This window comes from Microcebus murinus, chromosome 19 (assembly GCF_040939455.1).
Source record: "Microcebus murinus isolate Inina chromosome 19, M.murinus_Inina_mat1.0, whole genome shotgun sequence".
Lineage (NCBI taxonomy): Eukaryota > Metazoa > Chordata > Mammalia > Primates > Cheirogaleidae > Microcebus > Microcebus murinus.
In genome coordinates, this window is record NC_134122.1 from 20,309,250 (window position 1) to 20,334,476 (window position 25,227).

The window sequence follows — 25,227 nt, forward strand, 5'->3', positions numbered from 1 at the left end:
AGGACACAGGACGCAGCCTACCCCCTCAGTCCCGCCTCCTGAAGACTCACTGGCTGCCCCCCCCCCACAGGTTCTGGTTCCCTTCTAGAGTCTCCAGACCCCTCTGCAGGCCGCTGACTTGCTTCTAACACTCCAGCTCATTCATTCCACTAACATTTATTATGCATCCTCTATATGCAAAGCACCGGGGCAGCCACGGGGATCCAGCCGTAAATACTGCGCGGCCATTCCCCGGGGGCTAATGAGGAGAATGACATAAACAGTGACGTAAAATCAATTATTACAAATGCTAAAATAGAAATAGATGCAGCCACCATCTAAAATTGGCAGCCCATGGGCCAAATCCAACCTGCAGATGTTGGCGATAGCTGTGAAAAATGAGGAATTTTGGGACAACATTTAAAAATCTGGAGGATTTCCATGAAAAGATGGGGGTTTTGGCTTCTCTTGTAAAAATCAGAAACTCTGGCAACACCGGATCCACATTTTCTCTCTGGCGACCCTTGGCCGGAGCTGGCCCACTTAGCGCCTGCGGCTGCCAACCCCACAGCCCCACGGCGCCCGCCCACGGCCCGCCCGCTGCCCTCTGCTGTGGCTGCTGCAATGTCCCCCGCTCACTCCGTCACCCACGTCCCCTCCAGCTGCTGAAGGCATGTGAGCTTCGACCCGGGGAGGGGCCTGAAGGAGAGAAGAGGCCAGTGCTCCCTGGGCGTGGGGAAAGCCCTCAAAGAGGAGGCGGGCTTGGAGCTGGGCGGGGAAGGCCCAGTGCACTGTCCCCAAGAGGCCGGAGGGGAGGAAGAGGAAGGCAGGGGCAGTGCGGAGGCCAGAGGCAGGGCTCGGGGCCTCTCAGTCCTGCCAGAGCTGGGGGTCTCTGTAAGGCTGGTGGCAGGCCCTCCCTCCCCTCCCTAAATCAAAAAGAAAAGGCCCACGAGACCAGATCCACCAAAAACAACAGCCAGGCCCCACTAAGAACCACCACACCCAGATGTCCACCCGGGTAAGAAAGTTTTCATTTCCTGGATTCCGCAAATACTGCCAGCCCCTCCTGTTTCTCGATGTCCACCAAAGGTCACAGTGGAAAATCCCCAGCTCTTCCTGCCAGAAGTCTCCAGTCCACCTCAAACAGTCTAAACGCCCTAACCCCCTCCAAATGGAGGTGACTTCTCAGGCCCCCCCTCTCGTGGGACCCGCAAACCTTGCCCGGGAGCTCTCAATAAAGCCATGTTGTTTGGCCCCACTCTCTCTCTCTGTCTGTTTCTTTCACTGCCGGAAAACTTTATAGTCCTGATGGAGGATGGTGTCCCAGTTCTCCTTCCGCTCTGGACTTGCCATGGACAGGTAAGAACAAGGCTACAGGAGACTGTAGGCCACAGAGGCACAGGGGACATAAAAAGGAGGGTCTTCAAGGTCCTAGGAGGGGGGAGGGGGTTTTGAGAAGAGTCAGTGACCCTCCCCCCCAGGATTAACTTTGGGATCAGGCTGGTATACAGTAGGTACTCAGTAAATGCTGGCCTCTTTGCTGCTGTTTTCTCCCTGTTTCTCCCTTGCTCCCCCTTCCCGCTCTTCCTTCTCTTCCTCCCTCTCTCCCTGTCTCCATCTGTCTCTCTGTCCCTGTCCCTCTGCCCCAGCGGCTCTGTTCATCCTCCTCTGCCTCCCATGTCCTTCCTCATCGGGGCGTCCACTCCCCTCTCCTCCCCGCCCCTCCCTCCCAGCCCTGCAGAGAGCCAGATGTGATGATGATGTATTTCCCATGGGAGGTCCCGCCTGCAGCCTCTCACACCCGGAATGCACCCGCTGTCCTCCCCCTGTGTTCTTGACCTCAGGGGACATGTCTGCCGTTACCCCATCACAGCCACAGCCTGGGCACCATGTCCTCAGTGGCGCCCACCCCTGCCCTCCAGCTCACGGATCGTCAAGTCCTGCCCGTCCTACTGCTCTCCAGCCCATCCACATTCCTCAGTTCCCTCTGCCACCGTCTCCTTGTGGCCAGACACCTGCAGTCGCCTCCCAGCCAGGATCCCTAATCTGTGCCAGAAAGAACAGTCTGTCCAACACTCGCCCTGACTTCGTCACTCCTTCGCTTAAAGCCCTCAGTGGGTCCCCATTGCACTCCCACCCCGGGCGAGGCCCCCATGTCCTGGCCTGGCACCCGAGGCCAGCCACGATCTGACCCCACTTTCCACTTCCCCATCCTGACTCCGTGTCCAGCCACCCGAGGGGAGCCTCCTTCTGGAACATTCCCTGCTGAAAACTCAAGAGTTGCCGTGGGCAGGGACAAGCTCTGAGGGTGAGAGGAACAGCAATGAGGGAGACTGGGTGTTAGGAGGCAAAGTCAAAGGAAAAGGCAAGGGCCACATTTTGCAGTCATGGTAAGGACTTTGGATTTTACTCTACAAATGTAACATTTGATAAATACCAACTAGAAATGACCAAAAAGAGACTTTCTAATAAATCTTTAAAATGGTAAAATTAGGCTAAGGAAAGACTTCTATCTATTTTTAACTCTCTAAAGGGGCTGGAACTTTGCTATCACACAGAGACCTGTACATTTGATGAATATCGACTTTAAGGCTTTAGCACATAAATGGATCATGATGCAAGTGGGTATACCTAGATAATATTTTGAAGTGCTAATTTATGTTTTCTGCTTGTCCCCCTGTATTTTCCTGCTTTCCTTTCCTTTTATTCAACAAGTAGGAGGTTCTGGACTTCTTGCAGGAAAGGAGGAAGCAGAACCCATCTGCAAAATACTTTCCTTCCTGGCTTTAATTTATTGAGGAGATTATGCCTGGATCTCTGTGGGAGGGAGGGAAAGAGTAGTTGTCTTCTAACTCTCAGGACAAAAAGACATTGGGTTGTCCTTGGCTGAGGCAGAGGAGGGAGATGAGGAACTGGGGTGATGTTTTGTTGGCTGGTACAATGATTTAAAACATTCCAAATGAAAAGTTAAACAGAGTTACCACGTAATCCAGCAATGCCTCGCCTAGGTTTTTACCCAAAAGAAATGAAAACATATGTCCACACAAACACTTGCAGGCGAATGTTCACAGCAGCACTATTCATACAAGGGAAAAGGTACAAACAACCCAGGTGTCTTATCAACTGATGAATGTGTAAAGAAAGTGTGGTATAGCCACGTGATGGAATATTATTCAGCCACTAAAAAGGGAATGAAGTACTGATATAAGCCACAATGTAGATGAACCTTGAAAACATTATGTTAATGTGAAAGAAGCCAGTTTAAAAAGACCGTATATCATATAATCCCATTTATATAAACTGTCTAGAATAGATACATATGTCTATGGAATAGAAAATAGATCAGTGCTTGCTTAAGCCTAGAGGGTTTGGTGAAACAGGAGCAACTGCTAATGGGTATGGGGTTTCTTTTTGGGATGATGTATTTATAAATGTTTTGAGATTAGGTGATGGCAATGGTGTTACTAAAAATCATTGAAAGTTTAATATATACTTTAAACATGATTTGTAAATTATACCTCAATAAAGTTCTTTAAAAACACTTTGAATTAAAAATCAGATTTTTTTTTCATAAAACCCCAGACTTCAGCTTTCCTTGAATGCCAGCACATTTCTGTCTGGCAGCAATGGGCTGCCGATGGGGCGAGCCCACCCGAGTTTGACACGGCCCCCCATTTTCTCTTGTGTTACCTCTGGGCAGCTTCACAAATTTATGTCACCTATGTGGTCCCTGTGGGCATTAGACATGAGACCCCGATCTGGAGTGATGAGACCATGGGTACTGAAGTTACCAGCCCCATTCTCCCATCTCAGGTCTGGCCCTGGCAGCAAAGAGTCCTGAGGACCAGGAGGGACCATGTATGTGGACAGGGCCGTGGGTGCTTGGCAGTGACCTAGCACTAGACCATGGACCAGTCTAGTAGCAGAACACCTGAGCTTTGAAGCCGGCATTGCCACTGGCCAGCTCAGTGCCTCACTTTTCTAACTACGAAATCAGAGAAGAGCACCTGCCATCCTAGGCCAGAAGAAATGTGCCTTGCATGCAGTAGGTGCTCAATAAATGTGACTACTGACTGCATAATTTCCTGTTTGCAGTTTTACATTCCCAGAAGTTCCAAAATGCAAAAGCTTTTTCATAACTCATTTGACCACAAGACCAAAGACCATCTGGCCTGACCTGCTTTAGAACAGAAGTCCGACTGAATGAATGTGAGGCTGTTATGTACTGTCCCTGTTTATCCCCCCACTGTGCACATTCGTGTGTTTGATTACCGGGTTCTTCCCCAGCCCCTGCCGGGGGGTTACGAAATAGATGGTCTATGTATTATGTTACCTTCTAAAATCTGCAAAGTTCTGAATTCTGGAACACTTTTGGCCTCAAGGGTTTCAGATCGGGGACTGTGACCTGCTTGATGAGGACGATAATGAGAAAAACCAAACCATTTTCCCTCTTAGCCTCACATTGCATAAGACCATAAAATTGTGGCGCAGCCCCAGGCAAAGGCAGGAGGGAGAAAACCCCCCAAATTCTGAAGATAAATCATCTGCCAGCCCAGAGGGAAGGGAGCTTAGAATTAAAATTAAGGCCCTCTCCAAAAACAAAACAGCTGTAGCATTGCTTGCACACCTAGGTCCAGGAGATGAGACTAGCACTGGCCACACTGCTTTTAGAGGACTGAGTTTGGAGAGTCTCGGCGTGGGCCACCATCTCAGGGCAGAGCAGGGGGTGAAATGCATTTGCTGCAGAGGACAAAGCTGCAGCCTCCAAAACTCACAGGGACTCCCCACCGGGCCCAGGCCAAGCGGCCCCAGCCGTGTTGCAAATACTAAAGGCATTTGCCCCAAATCAGGGAAGACTGTCTGGGCCCCTCCTTCCTTCAAATGTTATCAGTGGCTCCAGTCCACCCAAACACCAAACACAACACAGCTGGGAGCAGGTGACGGCTCAGCTGCAGAACTGCTCCCGTCTGCCCAGCCAGACCCCCTATTGTATAATAAAGAATTTAACTGGCCCTGGTCTCTGATTCCTGGGAGGGACATTCTAAATCCTTGGAATTTCCTGAGGGTCTTTGTTATTCATGAGCCCCTTGGATCACACCGGAGTTTGTGCCAGTGAGATGAGATGACTCCGGATGGAGGAGGTGGCACCAGGAGGACCAGCCACAGGACTAGAGAGCTGGGGCTTCCGGCCAGGCTGAGCTCCGGGGTGGAAGGGCGGCTGGAGACCGAGGTCGCCACATGGCCAGGGATGCAGTCGATCCTGCCTCTGCCATGAAACCTCAGCACAAGCTTTGGATACCGAGGCCCAGGGGAGCTTCCTGGCGACGGAGGGTGACGTTCCCTGATTCCACGAGGAGAGGGCACAGGGGCTCAGTGTTTGGACCTTCCCAGACTGATCATGCTTTTATAATAAAACTATAGTCCTCAGTACAGCCGTTCCTGTGTGTTGCTCTAGTCAACTATCGAGCCTGAGGATGGGGATCCTGAACTGGTAGCCAGTTGGCCAGAAGTGAGGGTGGCCTGGGGACCCCCCCCCAACTTACGGCTGGCGTCTGAAGTGGGGACGGTCTTGCTGGGGACCGTGCACTTCAACCTGGGAGTCAGATGCTGCCTCTGGGCATCAGCATCAGGGCTGCATCACGGACACCAGCTGGTGTCAGGACACACGCTCTGACCTGACTCTGCAGCAGACGTCGTCGGGCCCAGCCGCCCGCCCTTGGCCCTGCAGTTGGGGCTGGGAAGTCCCCGTGCATGTCGGTGGTTTCTCTTGTTAAGCACTTGCTTGCTTAGGTGGGGAAGGCTGGAGAGTGGGGGAGCTAATGCCTCAGGAGCGACCCTAAACTAATGGCAGATGAGAGCTGGTAAATGCATAACACTGCTTGCTCAGCCCTTGAGTGAGCAGTTCAGGGGTGTGTCCTACACAGCCTCCGAGTGGGACTGAACCCGGTGGGACACAGTTGTCACCTCCTCATCAATAACACCTTTGATTGGCATTTCTCCCTTCTGGGCCTCCCTCTCCACTCTCCCAGGATCACTTCCCAGATAAACTACTCGCATCTGTATCTTCACCTTCAGGTCTGCTTTGCAGGAACCCAAATTAAGACCTCTGCCAGTTCTGGAGCTCTGAGTCCTTCAACCCCACCACTGACCCTCTGATGGTCTCCCGATTTGACAACACATTTGGACTTGTAGTCAGCCAGTTTGTTCAGGCAACCGCTTGTCCATCATTGCGTAATAATCCCGCTTGGTCCGTGACTAAGCCCACACCGTGGGCATGCCTGGCCTCAGTCAGAGTAGTTCACCTCTGGCACGATGACTGGTTCAGAAATAAGTCTATGATCCTCATTGGTCAATCACAGCCCTCCGTGGAGAAAACTCCAGGCAGGAGCCATTGGAAAGGAGCTCTTGCTATCTCTGGAATCTTACGTGAGCCTGGAGCTGCCTGGGACCATCCTTCTCTCTCTCCTGGATGCAGCTATGCCTGAAACCTACCACTGTACTTTCTAATTACCGAACCAATAGATTTCCAGTACCACCCCCTTTTTCTCTTTCAGCTAAGTGGATTCTTGTCACTTGCGACCAAAAGAATCTTTAATAATATGTAAATATTCATTTCTCTCATTTAGACCATCTGCATTTTTAGATGCGAAAATATACAAAAGTACTTGCTCTCTAAGTTCTGGGCAAGAGACTCAGTGTGCCAGGGCAGGGGGAGGGAACAGAGGAGGGCACGGTGGGGGATTCTTTCAGCACAGACCAAGGTGGCCGAGGTGGCCAGTGAAACTGGGGTCCTAAAATAATTCGTGGCAGTGGATGGTATGAAGCACAAACACGATAAAACCACAAATCACTGCAACAAGAATGAACTCCAGGAAAAAGCCAAGGGATGAAGCGAGGGGAGGAGCCTTGCTGGGGGGAAGGAACCAGGGCAGAACACAGAACTCAGGCCCCGGCTTCCCGGCAGCCGATGGGCAGGCTCACCTGCTGAGCCACACAGCTCACGTTTGCTCCGAAAAGGCGCACAGGCCATGTGGTCGGGCAAGTGGCTCTGCAGACGCGCTTTCCCGGGTGGCCGCGTGCTTCCTGGGTGCTGGGGCTGGCGATGCCCCAGGGGAGCAGCACTCCGCCTGCTCGCAGCCTAGTTCTGGAGCATGTGGCCGTTGGCAGTGCAGCGGGTCTGTGCGCTGTGTCCCTCGGGCCCCAGGCCCCCAGGTCCCCAAACCTGTCACTGTTGCTGACTTCTCCACGAAACAATCATTTCCTAACATGGACAGGTTTCTCTTGGTGCCAGTACAGTTTTTACTAAAAGCCCACAATTAGCTGGACCATGCAGGAGTTTTCTAAATGACTTCCTTTTTCAGCCTCGTTCTTCAGAGGAGCTGGAGGACAGACACCTGCCCAGCCTGCTCTCACAGCCCTTCCGGGATCTGAGTCCCTGTCACCAGGGCATGAGAAGGTGGCGGGGCCCTGTCTCCTCCTGCACCTCCCGGCTGCAGTCACAGACAGGGACTCGGGGACACGGGCCGCCAGAGCTGCGCCTGGTCTGGAATTAGTCTTGCTCAGTCCCGAGAGCCCCAGGAAAGCTGCGGCCCAGTTCAGGGCCACGTTATGACTTTCATGGGCCCTAGGCGTTTTTTGCCTTCGTGGGCCTGTTCCTCCATAGAACATATATTAAAAATTACCTTTTATGACTGTAATGGTATAAAGGCTAATACAATTCAGTCTAGATTCATTCTCACATCTTCATCATTATTATATTCATTATTTTCTCCTTATTTTAAAATAAGTTAAACATTTCATGGGTCCCTAGAAGTACCCTGAGCTCAAACCCCTGCACCTGCTGGAGGGGGCAGCTGTGGCCAGTGGGAATAATCATAACAGTGGCTCACGCCTGTAATCCCAACACTTTGGGAGTCCGGGGCAGGAGCATGATTTGAAGCCAGGAGTTTGAGACCAGTGTGGGCAACATAGTGAGACCCTGTCTCTACAAAAAAATTTCAAAAGCAAATTAGCTGGGCATAGTGATGCATCAGTAGTCCCAGCTACTCAGGAGGTGGAGACAGGAGTCTTGCTTGAGCCCAGGAGTTCGAGGCTGCAGTGAGCTATGATCTTACCACTGCACTCCAGCCTGGGCAACAGAGCAAGACCCTGTCTCTCAAAAATAAAAATAAAATAACAACGATAACCTGAAGTCCTAGGTGCTAAGGCCTGCTCAGAGCACTTCAACGTGGCAGACTCTAGGGTTCAACAACTATGTGGCCACAAGCAAGTCAGTTTTCTCATCTGTAGAATGGACGTAATGTTAGTCCCTCCCTCACAGGGACACTAGGAGGAGTAAAGACATTAGCACACGTGGCAGGCTTACCCTGGGGCCAGTGCATGGTAGCATCTATTAAAGAAAAAATAATTCATATTAGCTAAAAACAGGAAGACCTAATTCAAGAGGGACCACTGAAATGGGGTTCTGCAGTAGGGGCGAGAGATCGGGCTCAGCTGTGAACACAAGGACGAGTGGGGCTTTATAGCCAAGGAGCAGGGCGGACATCTGTGGATGGAAAATTACTAGGAGGACACACTAGGGGTAAGGGGATTCTGGCTGAGCCGACTTGACGGGGCTTTTGCGGAAGGAAGGCTAAGGCGTGATAACATAACTGAGGGTGAGGGAGGAGGAATCTGGTCACATACCAAGGGTGTGGAATTTTCAATAAACCGATCAGCAGGGTTCTTGCTAAAACTGGACTAAGTGGGCCAAGGACAGAGCCCAAGGTCGGGGCCTGGTCAGAGAGAGGGCTCAGAGGAGCCCGCTTCAAAGTGGATCAAAAGAGAGAGGCTTTTTCACATTTCGGTCCACATTGGCTATTACGATAAGTCATCATCAATTGGTTAATTATAATAATTGATTTTAATACAGTCATCCCTCAGTATCCACAGGGTATTGGTTCCAGCACCTCCCATGGACACCAAACTCCGTGGATGCTCAGGTCTTCAATATCTGCAGCCCCCCACCCCCAGGCCATGGACTGGCATGGTTCCTGGCCTGTTAGGAACCGGGCCACACAGCAGGAGGCGAGCGGCAGGTGAGCGGCAGGTGAGCGGCAGGTGAGCGGCAGGTGAGCAGCAGGTGAGTGAGCGAAGCTTCCTCTGTATTTACAGCCGCTCCCCATCACTGGCATCACCGCCTCAGATCAGCGGTGGCATCAGATCCTCACAGGAGCGCGAACCCTACTGCAAACTGCGCATGGGAGGGATCTGGGCTGTGGCTCCTCATGGGAATCCAAAGCCTGACGATCCGAGGTGGAGCTGGGGCGGTGATGCCAGCGCTGGGGAGCAGCTGCAAGCACAGATGACGATCAGCAGAGAGGTCTGACTGCACAATAAATGCAATGCGCTTGAATCATCCCGAAACCATCCCCGCCCCCAGTTTGTGGAAAAATCGTCTCCCATCAAACCAGTCCTTGGTGCCGAAAAGGTTGGGGACCGCTGCTTCACATGAAGTGGTGCGGCATTTCATATAACCTGCGCACACCCTCTCGTAGACTTTAAATCATCTCCACATTGCTTAAAATACCCAACACAATGTAAATACTTGTTATTCTGCATCGTTTTAAAAGTCTGTATTGCTTTTATTGCTGTAGTGTTCTTCTTAGGCCAAATGTTTTCATCTGTGGCGGGTTGAATCCGTGCTGCGGAACTGCCGGATACGGAGGGCCGTCACTGCTTGAGGAGGGGCTGCCCCAGATTCTGCTCTCTCGTCTAGGCCAGAAGACACTGGCCTCGGGCTGAGCTGTTCCAGCAGATGACGGGAACCGACCTCCCCCCAGACGGACGCGGCGGCTGGTCTGTGGCGCCCCACGGGGGCGAGCCAGAGCCGTGCGTGCCACCTCCCCACCTCCGCCAAGCCCCTCGCCACCTGGCCCGTCTCTCAAGGGCTCCCTAACGACCAGCCTCCCTGCCCATGGCTTCCTGGCAGTAGGGCTCTTTCCACGGCAGCCTTAAAGCTGATCGCCCCCTATCCTGCCTCTCTCCTGTTTACCACCTCCCAGGCGTGAATGCAAAGTCCTTTCTCTCCACCACTCGCTGGCTACTTTGGTCTTGTTACATCATCTGGCTGCTACATACTTCTGGGTTGCTATTTTCTGAGAATTTAAAGAACTTAAAGAACTTCTTCCTCCCAACTGGTCACTCCAGCAGTGTGACCCCGTGACCCTGTGAAAAAAAGCGTAGGGCTTTGAAGCAAACCGGAGGGGGTTTAATCCCAACTACATAATTGACCAGCTGTGTGCCCTTGGGCAAGTTAATTAACCTCCCTGATCCCTGGATTGTTTATCTGCCCGGAATTACGGAGACAATCTTTTTTGCTTTAGTGGTGGGATTCCACTGGGAGGAAAGTTGGGGTTTTTGGAAGGGTATAGACTTTGATAAGCCCTTGGAGGTGGAGGAAAGTGCCCCCTCCCCACCTCCTGCCCCAAAAGGAGCCTGCCTGCAGAACTGGAGGTGGCTGCCCTTGGGCGGGTTTTGGTTGTGTGACTGGAGCAAGCAGGTGGAAAGGAAGGGCTGGGTGTCTGGGACGGAGGAGGGGACTCTCTGATGCTTGGTGGAAGGCAAGGAGGGGAGACGAAGCCACTGACAGAGGCCAGAAGCCCTGAAGCCCCCACCATGGCACACCCAGGCTGTGCAAAACAGACGGGTCATCTCCTCTCCGGCCCTTTTCCTGCCTTCCCCATCTGGTGAGAACACAGTTCATCCCGCCCCACGCCACAGGACAGCCAAGGCGTCACCCTGACCTGGGGCTCTCTGGCCATCTGGACGCATGTGTCCAGCTGCATAAAGCAAAATGCCCAGGATTACAGAGGAAACTGATGACACCGAAATATAATTAGCAAACTATTCAGACACACTGTTGTCTAGGAATTTCCGTGCTGTTTCGTTAATACCTCAAACGACATTCAGTAGAAGTGTTCATAAGCGTACTGTGGGAAGAGTGCATTTCGAGATAGCTGCACAAACGTTCGTGTGGCATGATGAGGATGGGCTACTATCCGTGAGTATGTCAGGGGTCTTGCCCCCACTACTGCATTTGTTAAACGAAATGCTAAATGACAGTATTGAGTCAGAGAAATAAAGATGTTATCGTCCCCCATCCAGGCTCACGGACCTTCTGAATTCTGTGGACTCGGAGCTAGGAACCCCTGATCTCGACTCTCTGTTTTTCCTTAACCACCCAGTTCCCCCAACTCCCCTAACCAGCCCCCAAGCCCTGCTGTCTTCACCTCCTGCGTGGGGGCGGGGTCCCCATCCACACCGAAACTCTCCTGGGGCCTCGTCGTTTCCGGCAGCCCCTCTGGCTGGCGTCCCCCCCCCCAGCACTCTTGCTCCACGCCATCTGCACTCCACCCTGAACCCAAAGAGATCATCCCAACATGCAAACCTGACCATGTCGCCCCATGCTCTGAATTCCTCAGTGGCTCCCTATTGCCTGCATGGTAAAATCTAAAGACCTCTGTGAAGCACCGAGACCCCCAAGCTCTCCACCCTCCCCGCTCTCCCCACTCTCCACCTTCCCGCCCTTCTGAGCCACATGACGTTCCCAGAATACGCCACCTCCCGGCCTTCACCCGTGCCGTGCCCTCCGGCCGGAATGCCCTCCTCGAGCTGTCCGGCAAGCAGACTCTCACCCATTTCCCAAGTCTCAGCTCAAATGTGGCTTTCCCCACCTCTGCCTCGCCCATCCCCACCCCCAGGGCAAATGTGGGTGTCCCCTTTGCAGGGCTCGCCCCACTCCTGGTGCACAGAGGTCAACACGCCTCTCCAAAGGGTCACAGACTTCGTGAGGGTGAGGACTGAGCCTTTCCCTCGACTCTCCCAAGCCTGGTACAGCGCCTGGTTCCCAGAAGGCCTTCAATGAACGTCGGTGGAGTAAACAAATAAAAGACGGAAAAAAGAAAAAAAAAAAAGAAAAAACAGGCTGTCAGTCCTGAATAGCCAGGATTGGGGCAAGTGGGGGCCAAATTTGACATTGTGTGTGTCGTGACGACTGTTCTACTTTTCTTCTTTTCTTTATGATGATGGTGAGATTTCCCACATTCTGAGAAAGACAAGTCAGCATGTTTTGATCTTTGGCGTGTGCTATAATCTCTTCCACACTCTCTATTCTTTGAGGGGTCCCTCTGTTATATGTACATACCGCATTTAGGGAGCGATTATTTCCCTTACCCAAAGGCTCATCGTTTCGGTTTCATTAACTAGAGAGTTCTTCCAATGCGTGAAGAATAGGATTAGATTTATAGAAATTCAATTTACATTTGGCTTTTTAGGAACGAATGTCTTACATGGCCAAGCCGCTGCTCTCTGTGTCAGGCTCCCCGAAGGTCTAGTTTATGGGCTTCCTTTATTCCCTCTGGCACACTCCCCGCTTAACCCCTTACCACCTGGGTCTCTTGAAATGACCCTGGGCATCTGGCCACCTAGTCCCGTAGCTTTTTCTTAGAGTCCTCAGTCCCACCTGTCTACATTGTGTGATGCTGTTGGCCATCCCATGCTTCCTAAAACCCTCAAGACCCCTGGCTCTGCGGTCTTTGCGCACAATCTCTGCCCACCCACCCCACCCCCCACTTGCCCTTGAACTTCTGGATGCGTCTGATCATTCAGCGTCCGACCTGGCATCTATATGTGGTTGTCTCAGAGGCCAATGAGCTCAAGCGGAGTAGTGACATGCCTGCTCTCCACCCCAAACAGGCCCCTCGTTAATGTCCCTGTGAGAGGCACCACGTCAGCCCACTCTGCAGCCACTGCCCTCTCCCCCACGCCACAGACCCAGCGCATCGCAGACCACGTGGCGGGCATCGCCCAAAGACATCTCGAGTCAATCCGCCTCTCTCTCTCACGTGTGTTACACTCCTTGAGTGCTGGGACTGTCTGCTTTCATTCATCGTCATAACCCGGTGCTTGGCACAGTGCCTGGCACGCGGTAGTCGAATGAGTGGATAGGGAGCAGACTTTTATACAGACGCTAAAACCGAGGCTCAGAGAAGAGAAGTGATTCGCCCAAAGTCTCCCCATTGGTACAACCTGGACTCCCCCCCCCCGGGTGGCTCCAGTCCTCCCCTCTGTTCTCCGCACCTGAGTTAGGTGTGCTCTTGGGCTGCTGGCCCGAGGCCCACGGCCTTACCTGAGAGCACCGTGAAGACGGCCGCGAAGGCGTTGAGCTTGAGCCCGTCGATGACATTGCTGGAGTGGAAGAGCTCGAGACACATGAGGCTGAAGCCGACCACCAGCAGGAGGATATACAGCACCTCGGAGACCACCGACAGCCACAGGACCCCTGTCCAACAGAGGCAGAAAGGCCGTGAAACGGGGGGCCCACTCCGGCAGGCGCTCCCTGCGTCCACTCCACCCCACGCAGTCCCGTCAGCGGGGACTGGCTCGGGAACCCACGGCTAAGACTGAGTCAGAGCACGGCATCCTCTGGGTGGCTGTTACTGGGGAAAATCTTTTATCCTGTGGCTGGACGAGGCGCTCCCTTCCTCTTCCTCACCCGTTAGACGATTGCTACTGGGAGCCATTCCAGGGCCACCAGGCACCAGTTCAGGATGGGGCTGATACTGGTGTTGCTGAGCCGAGTGACGGAAAGATGACATCACGGGGACACTCACCAGCCCTGAGGGCTACCCTGTTCTGCACTTTCTGTGAGACACGTTGCCCCATTGGTAAGTCGGTTAGTGCGAGGTTCTCTGTCCCCTGCAGCTGTAAGTATCCCAAGTCACACACACACATCAGGCTTGCCTTCAAGGGACACCTGCACTTTTATCTGCCCTGTACCCTACCCCACTTTTTTCTAGAAACGACCACTGTTACTCCAACGGCTTCAACCACGTGGTTCCCCCCAGGAGCTGCCATGTTCTGGTGTGATCCCGCCCTCCTGGGTACAGATGATTGGTCCAATATGATCATCTGACCTAGAATTGGCCAATCAAAGCCCTTCTCTAGGAATCCATGTGTAGAACCACAGAAGTGGACCAGGAGGGAGAAAGAAGCCCAGACGAGAGCCCGAGGACCATGACCACGTGAACAAGGCCCACACTTTAGAGAAGGGACTATGGACAGTCGGAGCTGGACCTATGACCCAAGTCCACTCAAGGAGAGTCAGCCATGGGACTTTTGCAGGGAACCATTAGGAAAGAGAAGCCCTTTCTTTCTACCAGGTCTGAAGTTGGAAGGATGGAACTTATTAAACCACCAGGTGGCAAAAGCCTTCCTGAGAGCGAAGCCAATGCCGAGGCAGGCGGAGCCAAGGGACAAAGGAACACTGTGTCCTGATGACATTGTGTAAGCGCCCAGATCCTGCTGTGCCTGAAGTTACCAATCCTTTCTTCTTTCAGTCTCGTGAACCAACCAATTGCTGTCTATGCCTAAGCCAGTCCAAGGTAGAATTTCCATCACTTACAACCAAGAGCCCTCCTCTTCAGCTTTTCTGTTCTCCGGAGCTGTCAAACATGTCCTTTCCTACCTCTCACTCTGCCTCTGCACAAGTTGTTCCTTCTACCTGGAATGTCCCGGGGATATCCGATAAATACAACTTACCAAATGAAACAAACAGCCAGTGCTGAGTCCCTTATCTGCTCCCTGACGAAGAACCCAAATTCTGAAACACCCACTATCCTTGCTAGCACAACAGGGCTTTTAGAGTTTTGGAGAACTTTTCTTTTTCTCTTTCTTCCCTTTTTTTTTCATGCTACAAAAATATCACATCTCCTGGGCAATTCCCTGGATTTTTGCAAGAGAATAATGTGCTCTTGGCAGCCTGGATGTTGTTAAAACACCCCCTGGCACTGCACACGCACAGTGTCTGAGGCCCCTGGCTGGCCCAGGGCCCGCCCGGCAGCAGGGTGGAAGGCAGGAAATTCAGAGAGCGCCGAGCCCTGCCAGGAGGGTGGCTGCCCCCAGGAGGTTGCGTCCCCAACGCCAAGCCTTCGCTCAGAGCTGCTACTGCTTCTCTTGCTGGGTTTGCAGAGCCTCATCGCAGGGCGGCTCACTGACTCAGCTGCCACCCTCCCACGGCCCCCGTGCCCCGGGGGGTGAGCTCATCCCTGCCCACATGGGCCCCGGGCCAGGCCTCCCCCTCCCACCCACCGCCCCGCACAGCAGGGCCGGCTCTGCTCTTCCAGGCGATGGGAGATGGGCCGGCCATGGGGGCTGGGGGCTGCGGAGTAAGTTACCCGTGCAGAAACCGGCACTGCTGCGCAGACGCCGGGCTGGGATTGTGCTAGAAAGATCGCCAGGTTTGTCTCCTCGTCTTCTCACTGGGCTCGGGAGCATCTGTCTGAAAGAGTCAGCCCACCCATGCCATGGAAATTCACAACAATAACAACAGTAATAATTGTTGCTGTTGTAGCAACACCAGTCAAAATAAGGGCCAAAAGTTATGAGGTCTTTATTACGTGCCAGGTCAAAAGGGACAATGCTGGTGTCCCCCACCCGATCTCCTCGGCTTTCCTTTTAGAGTTTCTGTCTTTGGGGGACTGTCCACGGGCCACTGGAGCCCATTCTGTCCATCTTTGTTTGAAAAGTGACTGGGAACTTACATTTCCCTTTCTGCACTGTTGTCACCACGGGGCTGACCAACAGGGACCAACAATGCTCCCTGTGGCTTTGGCTGGGACAACTCTGAGATGTGACTCTCACTGCAAAGCCCCCACAGGGTCAGACCGGCCTGACATCATCCCCTCACTTTCCCTTCTCCCTTCCCTGTCCTGGGACCCCATTCCCGTACCAGCCTCCGCAGGGAGCGTTTCCTTTGCAAATGACTTTGCTGTGTGTCCTCATCCCAGAGTCTGCCTCTAGAGAGTCTGACCTCAGACTCAAGTATCCAGGTGGATTATAGCCCCAAATCCCCCTAACAACCCTGCAAGGTAGCAATGCATCACCCGTTTTGCAGATGAGAAAACTTAGGTTCAGCCTAAAGGTTTCTCTGTACACAGTGGGCTGGAAGTGTCATCTACTCTTGTCTCAGTCACAGGGTTTCAGCCAATCACAAGCGGCCAGCTGTTCAAACCATGTTCGAGTAAGGCATGACCCAGCTGTGACCAGTCCAGCTGTTTCTGGACCTGACTTCTGTTTTCTGTCCATCACTTTCTTTTTTCTGTCCATACATGTTATATGGCCATGTGGCATCCCCAGAGGCACTCTGGGGGCTGCCTGATTAGCCAATTATTTTTTGCTCAATTAAACTGTTAAATTTAATTTGTCTAAAGCTGTTCTTGTAGCAGTAGGGAGGCTGCGATCAGGAAAGAGCGGCCACTTTGAGATCAAATTCTCCCACTCTTGGCCCCGGCCACAGCTCTCGCTGGGGATATTCTCCAGAGCCACAAGCAATCCCTGAGCCAGGATCCAGAAAGGGGTGGCCACTGAGTGGGGCGGAGCGGCCCTTGGGTTCCCAGAGATCCTGAGCCCAGGCGGCCACCAGGCGGTGTGATGCGGAAGGAGTCCACAGGGTAGAGAAGACGGTCTTGAGGACTCCGGGAAGCCAGGCTGGGGAAGCTGGGCGCCACTGTGCTCAGAGGCAAGTGAGGGTCCATGCAAGAGTGGTACCGTGTTCTTGGCATGGACACCTAAGCAGAGAGTGATATTCTTCGCTGAGCACGGGATGACGCCAAGGCAGGAGGACGATGGCATGCAGAGTCTACATTAGCTGCGGGATGTCCATCCGGGATGCCCAGGAGGCAGCAGGAGCTCAGACAGACAGGGAGCGTTGGCAAGGCATAGGCACTCACTAAGTGTTTGCTGCGATTGTCAAACTGGCAGTAGTTGGAGCCGATGGGATGCTTCTGAAAGCAGGTGGGGCAAAAGAGAAGAGGGTGGGACCCAAGGGGCCATCAATACTTAAGGGGAGGGGGCAGGAGCAGAGGGCAGCAGGCACGGTGGGTGCCCCCCAGCCAGCACCTGCATCCCTCTGCCTGGGGGCTTGTCCTGCCACCAGAGCCCACGCTGCCACCTCGGAGGCAGGCTGGACACACTGGGGCACACAGGCCACCCTGGCCCCACCCCAACAACAGCCCTCGCCATGCCGTGAAGGAGGTGGGATCTACACATTGTGTTTCCCACCAGGGGAGAGGTGGCTTAAGGTGGTGTTGAGTCACAACATGAAGCTGTCTGAGCCAAAGAGTGAAAAACCTATTCGGTTTCTCATTATTTTTAAAATTCTTATTACCTCTATCAAAAGAGTCTCTGTGTGGTGCTAATATGTCCTTAACACCTTTCTAACACTTGCCACTTTTTCAAAACAAAGACAAGGCCAGGCCCCAGGCTCAGAATCTTCCACAGTTCCCAGACAAACTCGAGTAACATTTTGACAGTGACCTTGGTTGGGTGCTGGTCCTTCCCCATGGCCTGGTGCTCCTCCTCCCCCAGACCAGGAGTCTGAGCCCTTAGAACTGTCACCCAGGCCCCCAGCCCTGCCACTGGGTTCAGCCAATAGGAGGACCTGCTGGAGATGAGCAGGGGTATGGGAGGGGGTGGGGTATTTCTCCCCTGCTCCTTCCCTGTGTGAGCCACATCTGTGCATGGCCTTGCCCTCCTGTCCAGGGCTACTGTTCCCCGTTTGTCCCCTAGAACACTGTTCCTGTCCTTTTCCCCTTCCAGCCCAAGGGTAGTGACAGCTCCCCACTGCTGCTAGTCTTGGGGGGCCTCGGGTACTCTTAACCCTTCCCACGCTTCTATAAGGAGTTCCTTCATTGAAGTGTCTTCACCTGAGCCATCTGGGGAACCTATGCCCTGCAGGGACCTTTAGTGACACATCTGTTCTTTATGGCCAAGAATCCTGGTTTCCACTTAAAGTAGTGACCTAAGCCCGTGGGTCCCAGCGCCGTTCCCACCAGCAGCACCGGCATTACCTGTGAACGTGGGGTGCAAGTTCTGTGAACTTGGGGTGCAAATTCTCCAGCCCCAGCCCCGGCCTGCTGAATCACAAACTCTGAGAGTGGGACCCTTTCTGTGTTTTAATGGGTGATGTTGATATACACGCTTAAATTTGAGAACCAGTGATCTAAAGTCCAGTTTTAAATGTACATGTAAAAAATGAGTCGACTTAAGGAAAAACTGAGTCAATGCTGGGGTGGTAGGGGTTGGCGTCTGGCAGATGGAAGGTGGCATGGGAGTAATGACAGGATTGGCAATCATTGCAGAGTGCCCGGCCTGCAGTGCATGCTCACTTCGTCGCTGATGCCACGATGCTCACACGTGAGAAAGGAAGGCAGAAATGACGGCCTCCCGGCAGGCCGGCCAGGCCTTGCCTGGGTGACGCTGGGGAAAGGCTCATTAATGGTGGAGATGATTGTCCCAAGTCTCTGAAACTTTCACTAATGGCTCCATCTGCAGCTGAGAACAGGTGACCTCTGGGGGGAGGAAGAAATGAAATGATATCTCATCAGGTTTGGGGCTGTGGGGTGACAGCTAATCCTGTTAGCTGCACTTTTTTGCCTCTTTAAAAAACAGCTTCGTGACACCCACTCTGACCCTTCATTGATGGAATTGATGGGTTTGCGAGAATGATTTCCCTCTCGCCCGGATCCTTCCCTGGCGGAGGGCGTTTCCAGGGCCAGCTCCTTGGCCAAGTGGGAAAACATGGGTGGGAACCGTGTCTTGTGTGACCTTGAGTGGCAGCCTGACCTCTCTGTCCCTGGGGTCCTCATTCCTAAAATGGGCACGACAGATTAGCTGTGAGCATTCAATGAGAGCAAGGTGTGCAAATCACACAAGCCTGGCACTGGGAGAGTGTTGGAGAAAGCTAGGCATCACTATTCCTCGCTAATAAGCGTCCTTACTAGCAATTATAATAATGATACAAGGCAATAAGGCCCAGGGGTGAAGATCGTGAAGCTGGGCCAGCCCACCCAGGTGACTCCCACTTCTGCCGATGACTAGCTAAGACACCAGCTAAACTATGTGTCCCCAGTGAACCTCAGTTTTCTCACCTGTAAATTGGGCGTAAACGTAATACCCCGTTCAGGGACTGCTGTAAGGATGGAGTGAACTAACTGGTGAGTGTTTAGGGCAGCGCCTCGTGTGAGCTGTTACTGTTGCTGTTTTTTCCTAATGTGATGTGGGAGGATTAGGAGGCCAGGAACAAATGCCTATCAGCCAGCGGACACATAAAACCTTTACGAGGATCAGAGGGAAATTGTTGCACAGTCATGAAATCCCAAGATGCAACGGCATTTCAAGAGAAAACATTTTTCCCCTAAAAAAAAAATCCATCAGTTTAATACATCAAATCAATAAGGCACAGCGTGGTGGCCGCTGGCTGTGAGATGGGTGACAGGCCTCCCGATACTGAGCATGTTAAATCATGTAAATGGCGTGGGCCCGGACCTCTGGGGCTGGGGACGGCTCAGTGACAGCTGCTGTTTGTGAAATGTCAATCCTGGAAGCTCAGAGGCAGGGGTGCTCCGGGGCGGGAAGGGAGAGGCCAGAGGGACTTTGGGTGCACCAGGCCCCCGTCCCTCCTTCTGCAGATGAGAGCTCTCAGGCCCACAGAGAAGCTAGGACGTGCCCATGTCACAGGGCCAGACGGGGGCAGAGCGGGGTGGGAGGCAGGCTCTCTTCCACCGCCCGGGCTTGGGACTGGGGGGAAGGGCTGCCCGGAAGCGGGAATGTAGCGAGACCGGCACAGGGTGGCCACACCAAGTGTCAGTCGCCCGGAGCTCAGACCCTGGCGCCGCAGACCTCTGGAAGGTCCCTTCGCTGCCACAAGCCTCAGTTTCCCTCTCGGCAAAGTGAGTGGATTCTCAAACAAGCTGCCAACAGGCCGCATCCAGCCCACAGAACTGTCTTGTTTGGCCCACACAGTATTTTAAAAATATCTGAATTCATTATCAACATTTAAAAATAGGAGACTTCACATAAAAAATCCAGATTTCTGGATTCGCTTGCAAAATAGACGGATGCCACAACACTGGACCTGCGTCCTCACGTGAGAACAGCCGTGGGGCTCGGCCAGAGCTGTCCCCGGAGACGGGGCGCACAGACCCTGCCCGGCCCCCTTCGGCCCTTCGTGGCTCCCGCCGGGCGCCCGTGAGCAGCTGCTGGCAGCCTCCCCGAAGGGCGATCTCCGTCGTGTCTGTCCCGGACATTCCGCAGCAGCGCCGCCCATTAGGACCCTGTATGTCCCCCGGTATCTACAGAAGGAGTGACTGTCCCACAGACTCTGTCACCCGGCTCTCTCGGGGACCAGGGTTCTAGCAGACACCGCGCCGCTGTCCCATACACACCCAGGGCGTCGATTTTCAGAGCTAGACTAAAAGGCAGGACGTTCAGCTCAGGTGCCCGGCTGGCTTGTCTGAGCCCGGAGCACGGATCTGAGATCTATTCCCGAGAGTCCTCCTGTCCAGACAGCCCACGTCCTCTCCACAAACGCCCAGAGAGGGCAAACGAGTTGCCCAAGGTCACGACGCTTGGAACCTTCCTTTAATGCGTCAGGAAACCCTTCAGACTTTGGCTCAAGGTCCTAGAGGGCCTGTCAGGGGCTGCCGTGGTGGCATGTGCAGAAACGCCGGCCAAGAGAGCGCTGGGGACACAACAGCACTCCAACGCCAGCCCACGCTGCTTCGGAAACGCAGGGCCGCGGCGGTGACTGTTCTCTGCGTGACCAACCGCTCACTGCTCACAGTGAGGGCCACGGCCAGCGGCATCAGGGCCCACCCGGAGCCTGCAGGGAACGCGGACTCTCAGGCCCACCCAGACCCACCGACTCGGGAGCGGGGCCGGGGCCGGCTCTGACACAGCATGCACGTGGGGACTGCTCTAGACGGCGACGCTCACGTCTCAGCCAGCACTCGGTGCCCTGGACAAGGCGGAAGCGCAGCTGGAAACGGGTCATTCCGTCCCCCCACGCCCCACCCCTGAGACTGCTGTCCCCTTCTAGGGGCAGCTGGACGACGGCCCCCAAAGACATCCACATCCTCCCGATCCCCGGAACCCGTGAGCACGTCCCTTTGCCTGGCAGAAGGGACTCTGCAGATGTGGCTCAAGTCTTGAGGCGGAGAGAGAGTCGGACCGTCTGGGTGGCCCCCTGTGATCACGGGGCCCCGAGAGAGGGAGGCGGGCGGCTCAGAGGCAGAGGCGAAAGCAGAGGTCGGCGTGACACGGGGCCGTGAGCCAAGGGATGCAGGTGGCCTCTAGGAGCCAAAAAAGGCAGGAAAAGCACGTGGGCCCCTGCAGCCTCCCGGAAGGAACGCAGCCCTCCGACACTTTGATTTTAGCCCCGTAAGACGCCTTTAGGAATTCTGACCTCCAGAACTGCGAGACAAAGCCACGTTGTTTTTAGCCACTAAGTTTGTGGTGACTTGTTACATCAGCAATAGCAAACGAACCCACCTCCTTTCTTTGTTCAAGGTCACCTCCTCCAAGAAGCCTCCCCTGACCACCCCCAGGCTGCAGCAAAGAAGGAAGCTTCTCCATCATTCCACGAGAGATGCCTCCTTGTGGCGGGAAGAGCCTGACTTGGGGTCAAACAGGTCTGGCTTTGACCTTGGCCTTGACCTGACCTCTGTAAGCCTCAGTCTCTTTGGCTAGCAAGTGGAGTCAACACTACCAACCTTACAGGTTTTCCCAGCAAGTTCGACGAGGTGATGGCTGCAAAGCCCCAGTCTAGTGCTTGGCACGTGGCGGGCCCTCGGTTAAGTGGTGACCGTCAGCTGATGTCCTCTCTCCGCCACGCTCACAACTGAGCAAACTAGTTTGTCACGGGAAGGGATTCTGACAATGTCTTAGTGCCCCTGCGGTTCCACAAGGCTCAGTCCCTGTCACTTCAGAGATGTCTCTGGCAGACATGCCCTTTAGAAACGGCTCTGCTGGGACCTGGGGACAATGGCCGCGCAGCTGAGATCTGTCATGGTGACCTTGGCCTTCCGCATCAGACTACAGTGATTCTTCTTTCTCTTCGGGATCCGCAAGCGAACTTGGAAAATAAGCTCTGGCCACTCAGGCTGGGGGCCTGGTGACGGGCGGGGGCGGCGGGAAGAGCTTAGAAGTCCAAGGTTGAGAAGCTCTGGCCCCAAGGCCCCCCGCCCCCCGCCCTGCCAGGTTGTCTGGGGAACGTCCTTCATCTCTCTGGGCCTCCCTCTCCCGTGTCCAAAAGCGGGCGGCTACGCAGGCAGAGGAACTAAGATGGGCTGGGTCACAAGTCGCCACCTGGCCCGAAGACAGGGTTTTGAGACTTTTTGTTTCACTTTTGTTTTCTGTTGGTTTTGTCTCCTCCCCCAACCTCTACTGCCGTCTCTCTCTTTCTCTCTCTCTCTCTCTCTCTCTTTCTTTCTATCTCCTCCTCCCTTTCTGTCTCTCTTTCTCTCTTGGTACTCGTGGTATTCTTAAAAATTTGAATCAGACACCACGGCAATGTTGACACGTGGGAAAATCACATGAAACTCTAGATTCTTTGGAAAATCTACCAGGGCGGGGCCATGTTCCCACGTGCAGACAGGGGCTGAGCCGAGCAGTGCTGCCCCCTTCAGGCGGGGTGGGTGTGCTGTTTGCCGCAATCCCCACTCCTCCCTACTGTCTCCCACCAAAGACTCTGAGGGCTACAGCCCATAGAACCATCCCAGAGGGCGGGCAGGGCCTCTACGACGAGAGCTGTAGGAAAGCAGTGGGAGGGAAGGAAATGCCAGGCGGTGTGCAGTCACGGAGGGCAGAGGTGGGCAGGGCTCAGCGAGGAGCCTGGCACGGGACACCCGCTAGCTCCCGCTCCAGCTGCCACCTGCTGCCACCCTCAAAAACATGCCTGTGAACATGATATGGGGCTGGTCCCTGCGGAGTGGAGGGGAGAAAAGAAAGAAAATGCTTACTCGCTGTGATGTGGCAGTGTCACCCAGTGGTTAGGGGTGGCCTGGGGCGCCAGACCACCCCCAGGCAAGCTGGCTCGCTGTGTGGCCTTGGGCGAGCTTCCTGCCCTGTCTGAGCCTCAGAGGGAGGTTGCGAAGATTCCGCGAGACACGTAAGGAGGCACAGCCCAGGTTCACTCGTGATGGGCCCCGATCCACGCCAGCTGTCCCCATGCAACAGCTGAGGCTTGGAAGGAAGAACAGAGAAAAATACCCCGCGGTCTCAAGCCTGACAGAGCCAGGCGGCGTGGGCGGTGGGGAGACGCCGTGCCACCGGGTGACGTGCACGCGGCATTTGCCCAGGCACTCAGGGACCGGCAGGCTCCAGCCTCTGCCCCTGGCTTCTCCACACCCTCCTTGCTGAACCCGGGGTCCCCCTGCGCCCTGGCGGAATGCGCCTCGCTGTCCCCACCCTGAGCGCTGAAGTCCCCCCTCCTCATATCCCACCTGAAAACTGGCAGTCACTGCACCAAACAAATGTCCCAACCCCAGACTCTGAGTCAGGCGCTGTGGGGCATGCAGATGGCGGCAAGACTGGGCTCCGGGCCTCTGGGAACCCCAAGCGACAGCCACATCCTGCAGCACCCGACGGGCGCAGAGCAGCACACCGCGTCCTCTCAGACAGAAACTTGCTCTGCGACCGCCCTGTGGTGGGGTGCCCTTGTTGCCTCCAGGTTCCAGATGGCAGCGGCTGGGGCACAGACAGGGCCACAGCGGGCATGGAAGTGGCAGCTCTGGGACAGTGGCCGGGGTCCCAAGCCCTCCCTGTTGCTGGGGGCCTGGCTGGTCCCTGCCAACCAGCATCCGAGGTCGGGGCTGCGGGCTCCACGTGACACCCGAGAGGCTACCGAGAGCAGAGATGTCGTACTTTGCCACCCAGGTTCTCAGATCCTCTGAATTCTGTCCATCGGCCCCTTGGGAACACCCAGGGAAAGCACCTTTGCTAACGCAGAGGTGCTCAAGTTTATACGTGTTTGTTAAAATGCAGAGTCCTGGGCTGGGCCCGAAGGAAACGGAGGCTGCAGGTTCAGGAAGAGGCTGGGGTGTGCATTTGGAGCAAGCGCCCCGGGTCGTTCTGAAAGACGGGCCGTGTTCGTGTTGTGAGAAAGACGTGTCTTTTTAAAATGTCAATCCCATTGGGTCTGTCTCCTGCTGCAACCTCCTGTGACTTCCCGTTACACTTGGGGTAGACCCCAACTCCCTGCATTGGTCTTCGATGTTCCACCAGACTGTCAGGCCACTGCCCACCCTTTGTCATCCCCTCACAGGCCCCCCACACTCCAGCCACACGGGTGGTTCCCTTCCACCAAAGCTGCCCCAGGCCCTTTGCACTTGCTGTTCTCTCTGCCCAGAATGCTCTTCCCCCTCCGTGTCACTCAGCTGGCTGCTTCCTAGCTCAGGTGTCACTGCCCTCCCCCATCTTAGGTGACACCATCACACACGGTCACTTTCTGCCCTTCCTCCTATTGGATTCTCCCCTGCCTGCACCAGTCCTGGAAGTGGCGTTATCATGGTTTGCTCGGGTCCAGTCTGCCTCCCTCTGCAAGGACAGCTCCAGGCTAGCAGGCTGCCATCCGCTCCGGCTCCCGAACAGCATCTGGCCTGGCACGAGGCACTCAGCAAACACTTGCTACGTGAATGAGTGAAGGAATGGCAGCAGCCAAGAGGCGGAGGAGACAGCCAGATTCCTCAGCAGCACAGGGGCCAAGGGAAGCAGCTGCTGCCAGGAGGAGGGAGCCGCCACCGTGAATGCCACCGAAAGGTCAAGGGAAGGAAGACGAGGACCGAGTCTGGAGAAAAGGCCACCGGCTTTGGTGATCTGGACCTTCTGGTGCATTTGGGGGAAGGGAAGCAGATTCTCCAGAGGGGTGGAAGCCAGGGGGAATCTGACCGCAGGGGTGGGGACGGAGGGGTGTGAGGCTGCGGGGCGGACCCCACAGCGACGGACGAGCCCCAGGAGGTTTACCCGAGCCTCAGAGCAGAGGCGGGGAGAGGAGGGCCACTAGCGCGGGGGCTTGGTCCTCTGGTTCCACCGACTCACTCACTAATTCGCTTTCCGCAGGCAGGGGCAAGGGAGGACAGGGGCAGGGCCCCAGAGCCAGGTGGGGTGGGTTCAAATCCCACCTCCTCCACATACCAGCCGGGTGACTTGGGGGGGCAATTTAAATCTCGCCTGGCCTCAGTTTCCCCATCTGTAAAATGGAACAATAGCAATGCCCACCTCAAGGGTCGTAGTGAGGGTTCAGTGACGTTTGTGGAACATGGCGGGGTACCAGGACGTGCCCGTAAGTGTAATCCTTTGTCTCCTTACTGCAGCTGGGGGCTGGGCCACAGAGACCAGCAGCACAGCGGCAAACCAGCCACGCTGAGCCAG

General features: G+C 54.7%; 1 protein-coding gene across 1 annotated transcript in view; it reads right to left on the reverse strand.

Moving 5' to 3' along the window:
* GSG1L (GSG1 like) overlaps positions 1 to 25,227 on the reverse strand; it is a 198,399-nt gene that overhangs the window by 53,682 nt on the left and 119,490 nt on the right. Inside the window, exon 3 of the mRNA XM_012759022.3 lies at positions 13,148 to 13,300. Within this exon, the coding sequence (XP_012614476.2) occupies positions 13,148 to 13,300 (153 nt within the window). The remainder of the gene's footprint in view (positions 1 to 13,147; positions 13,301 to 25,227) is intronic.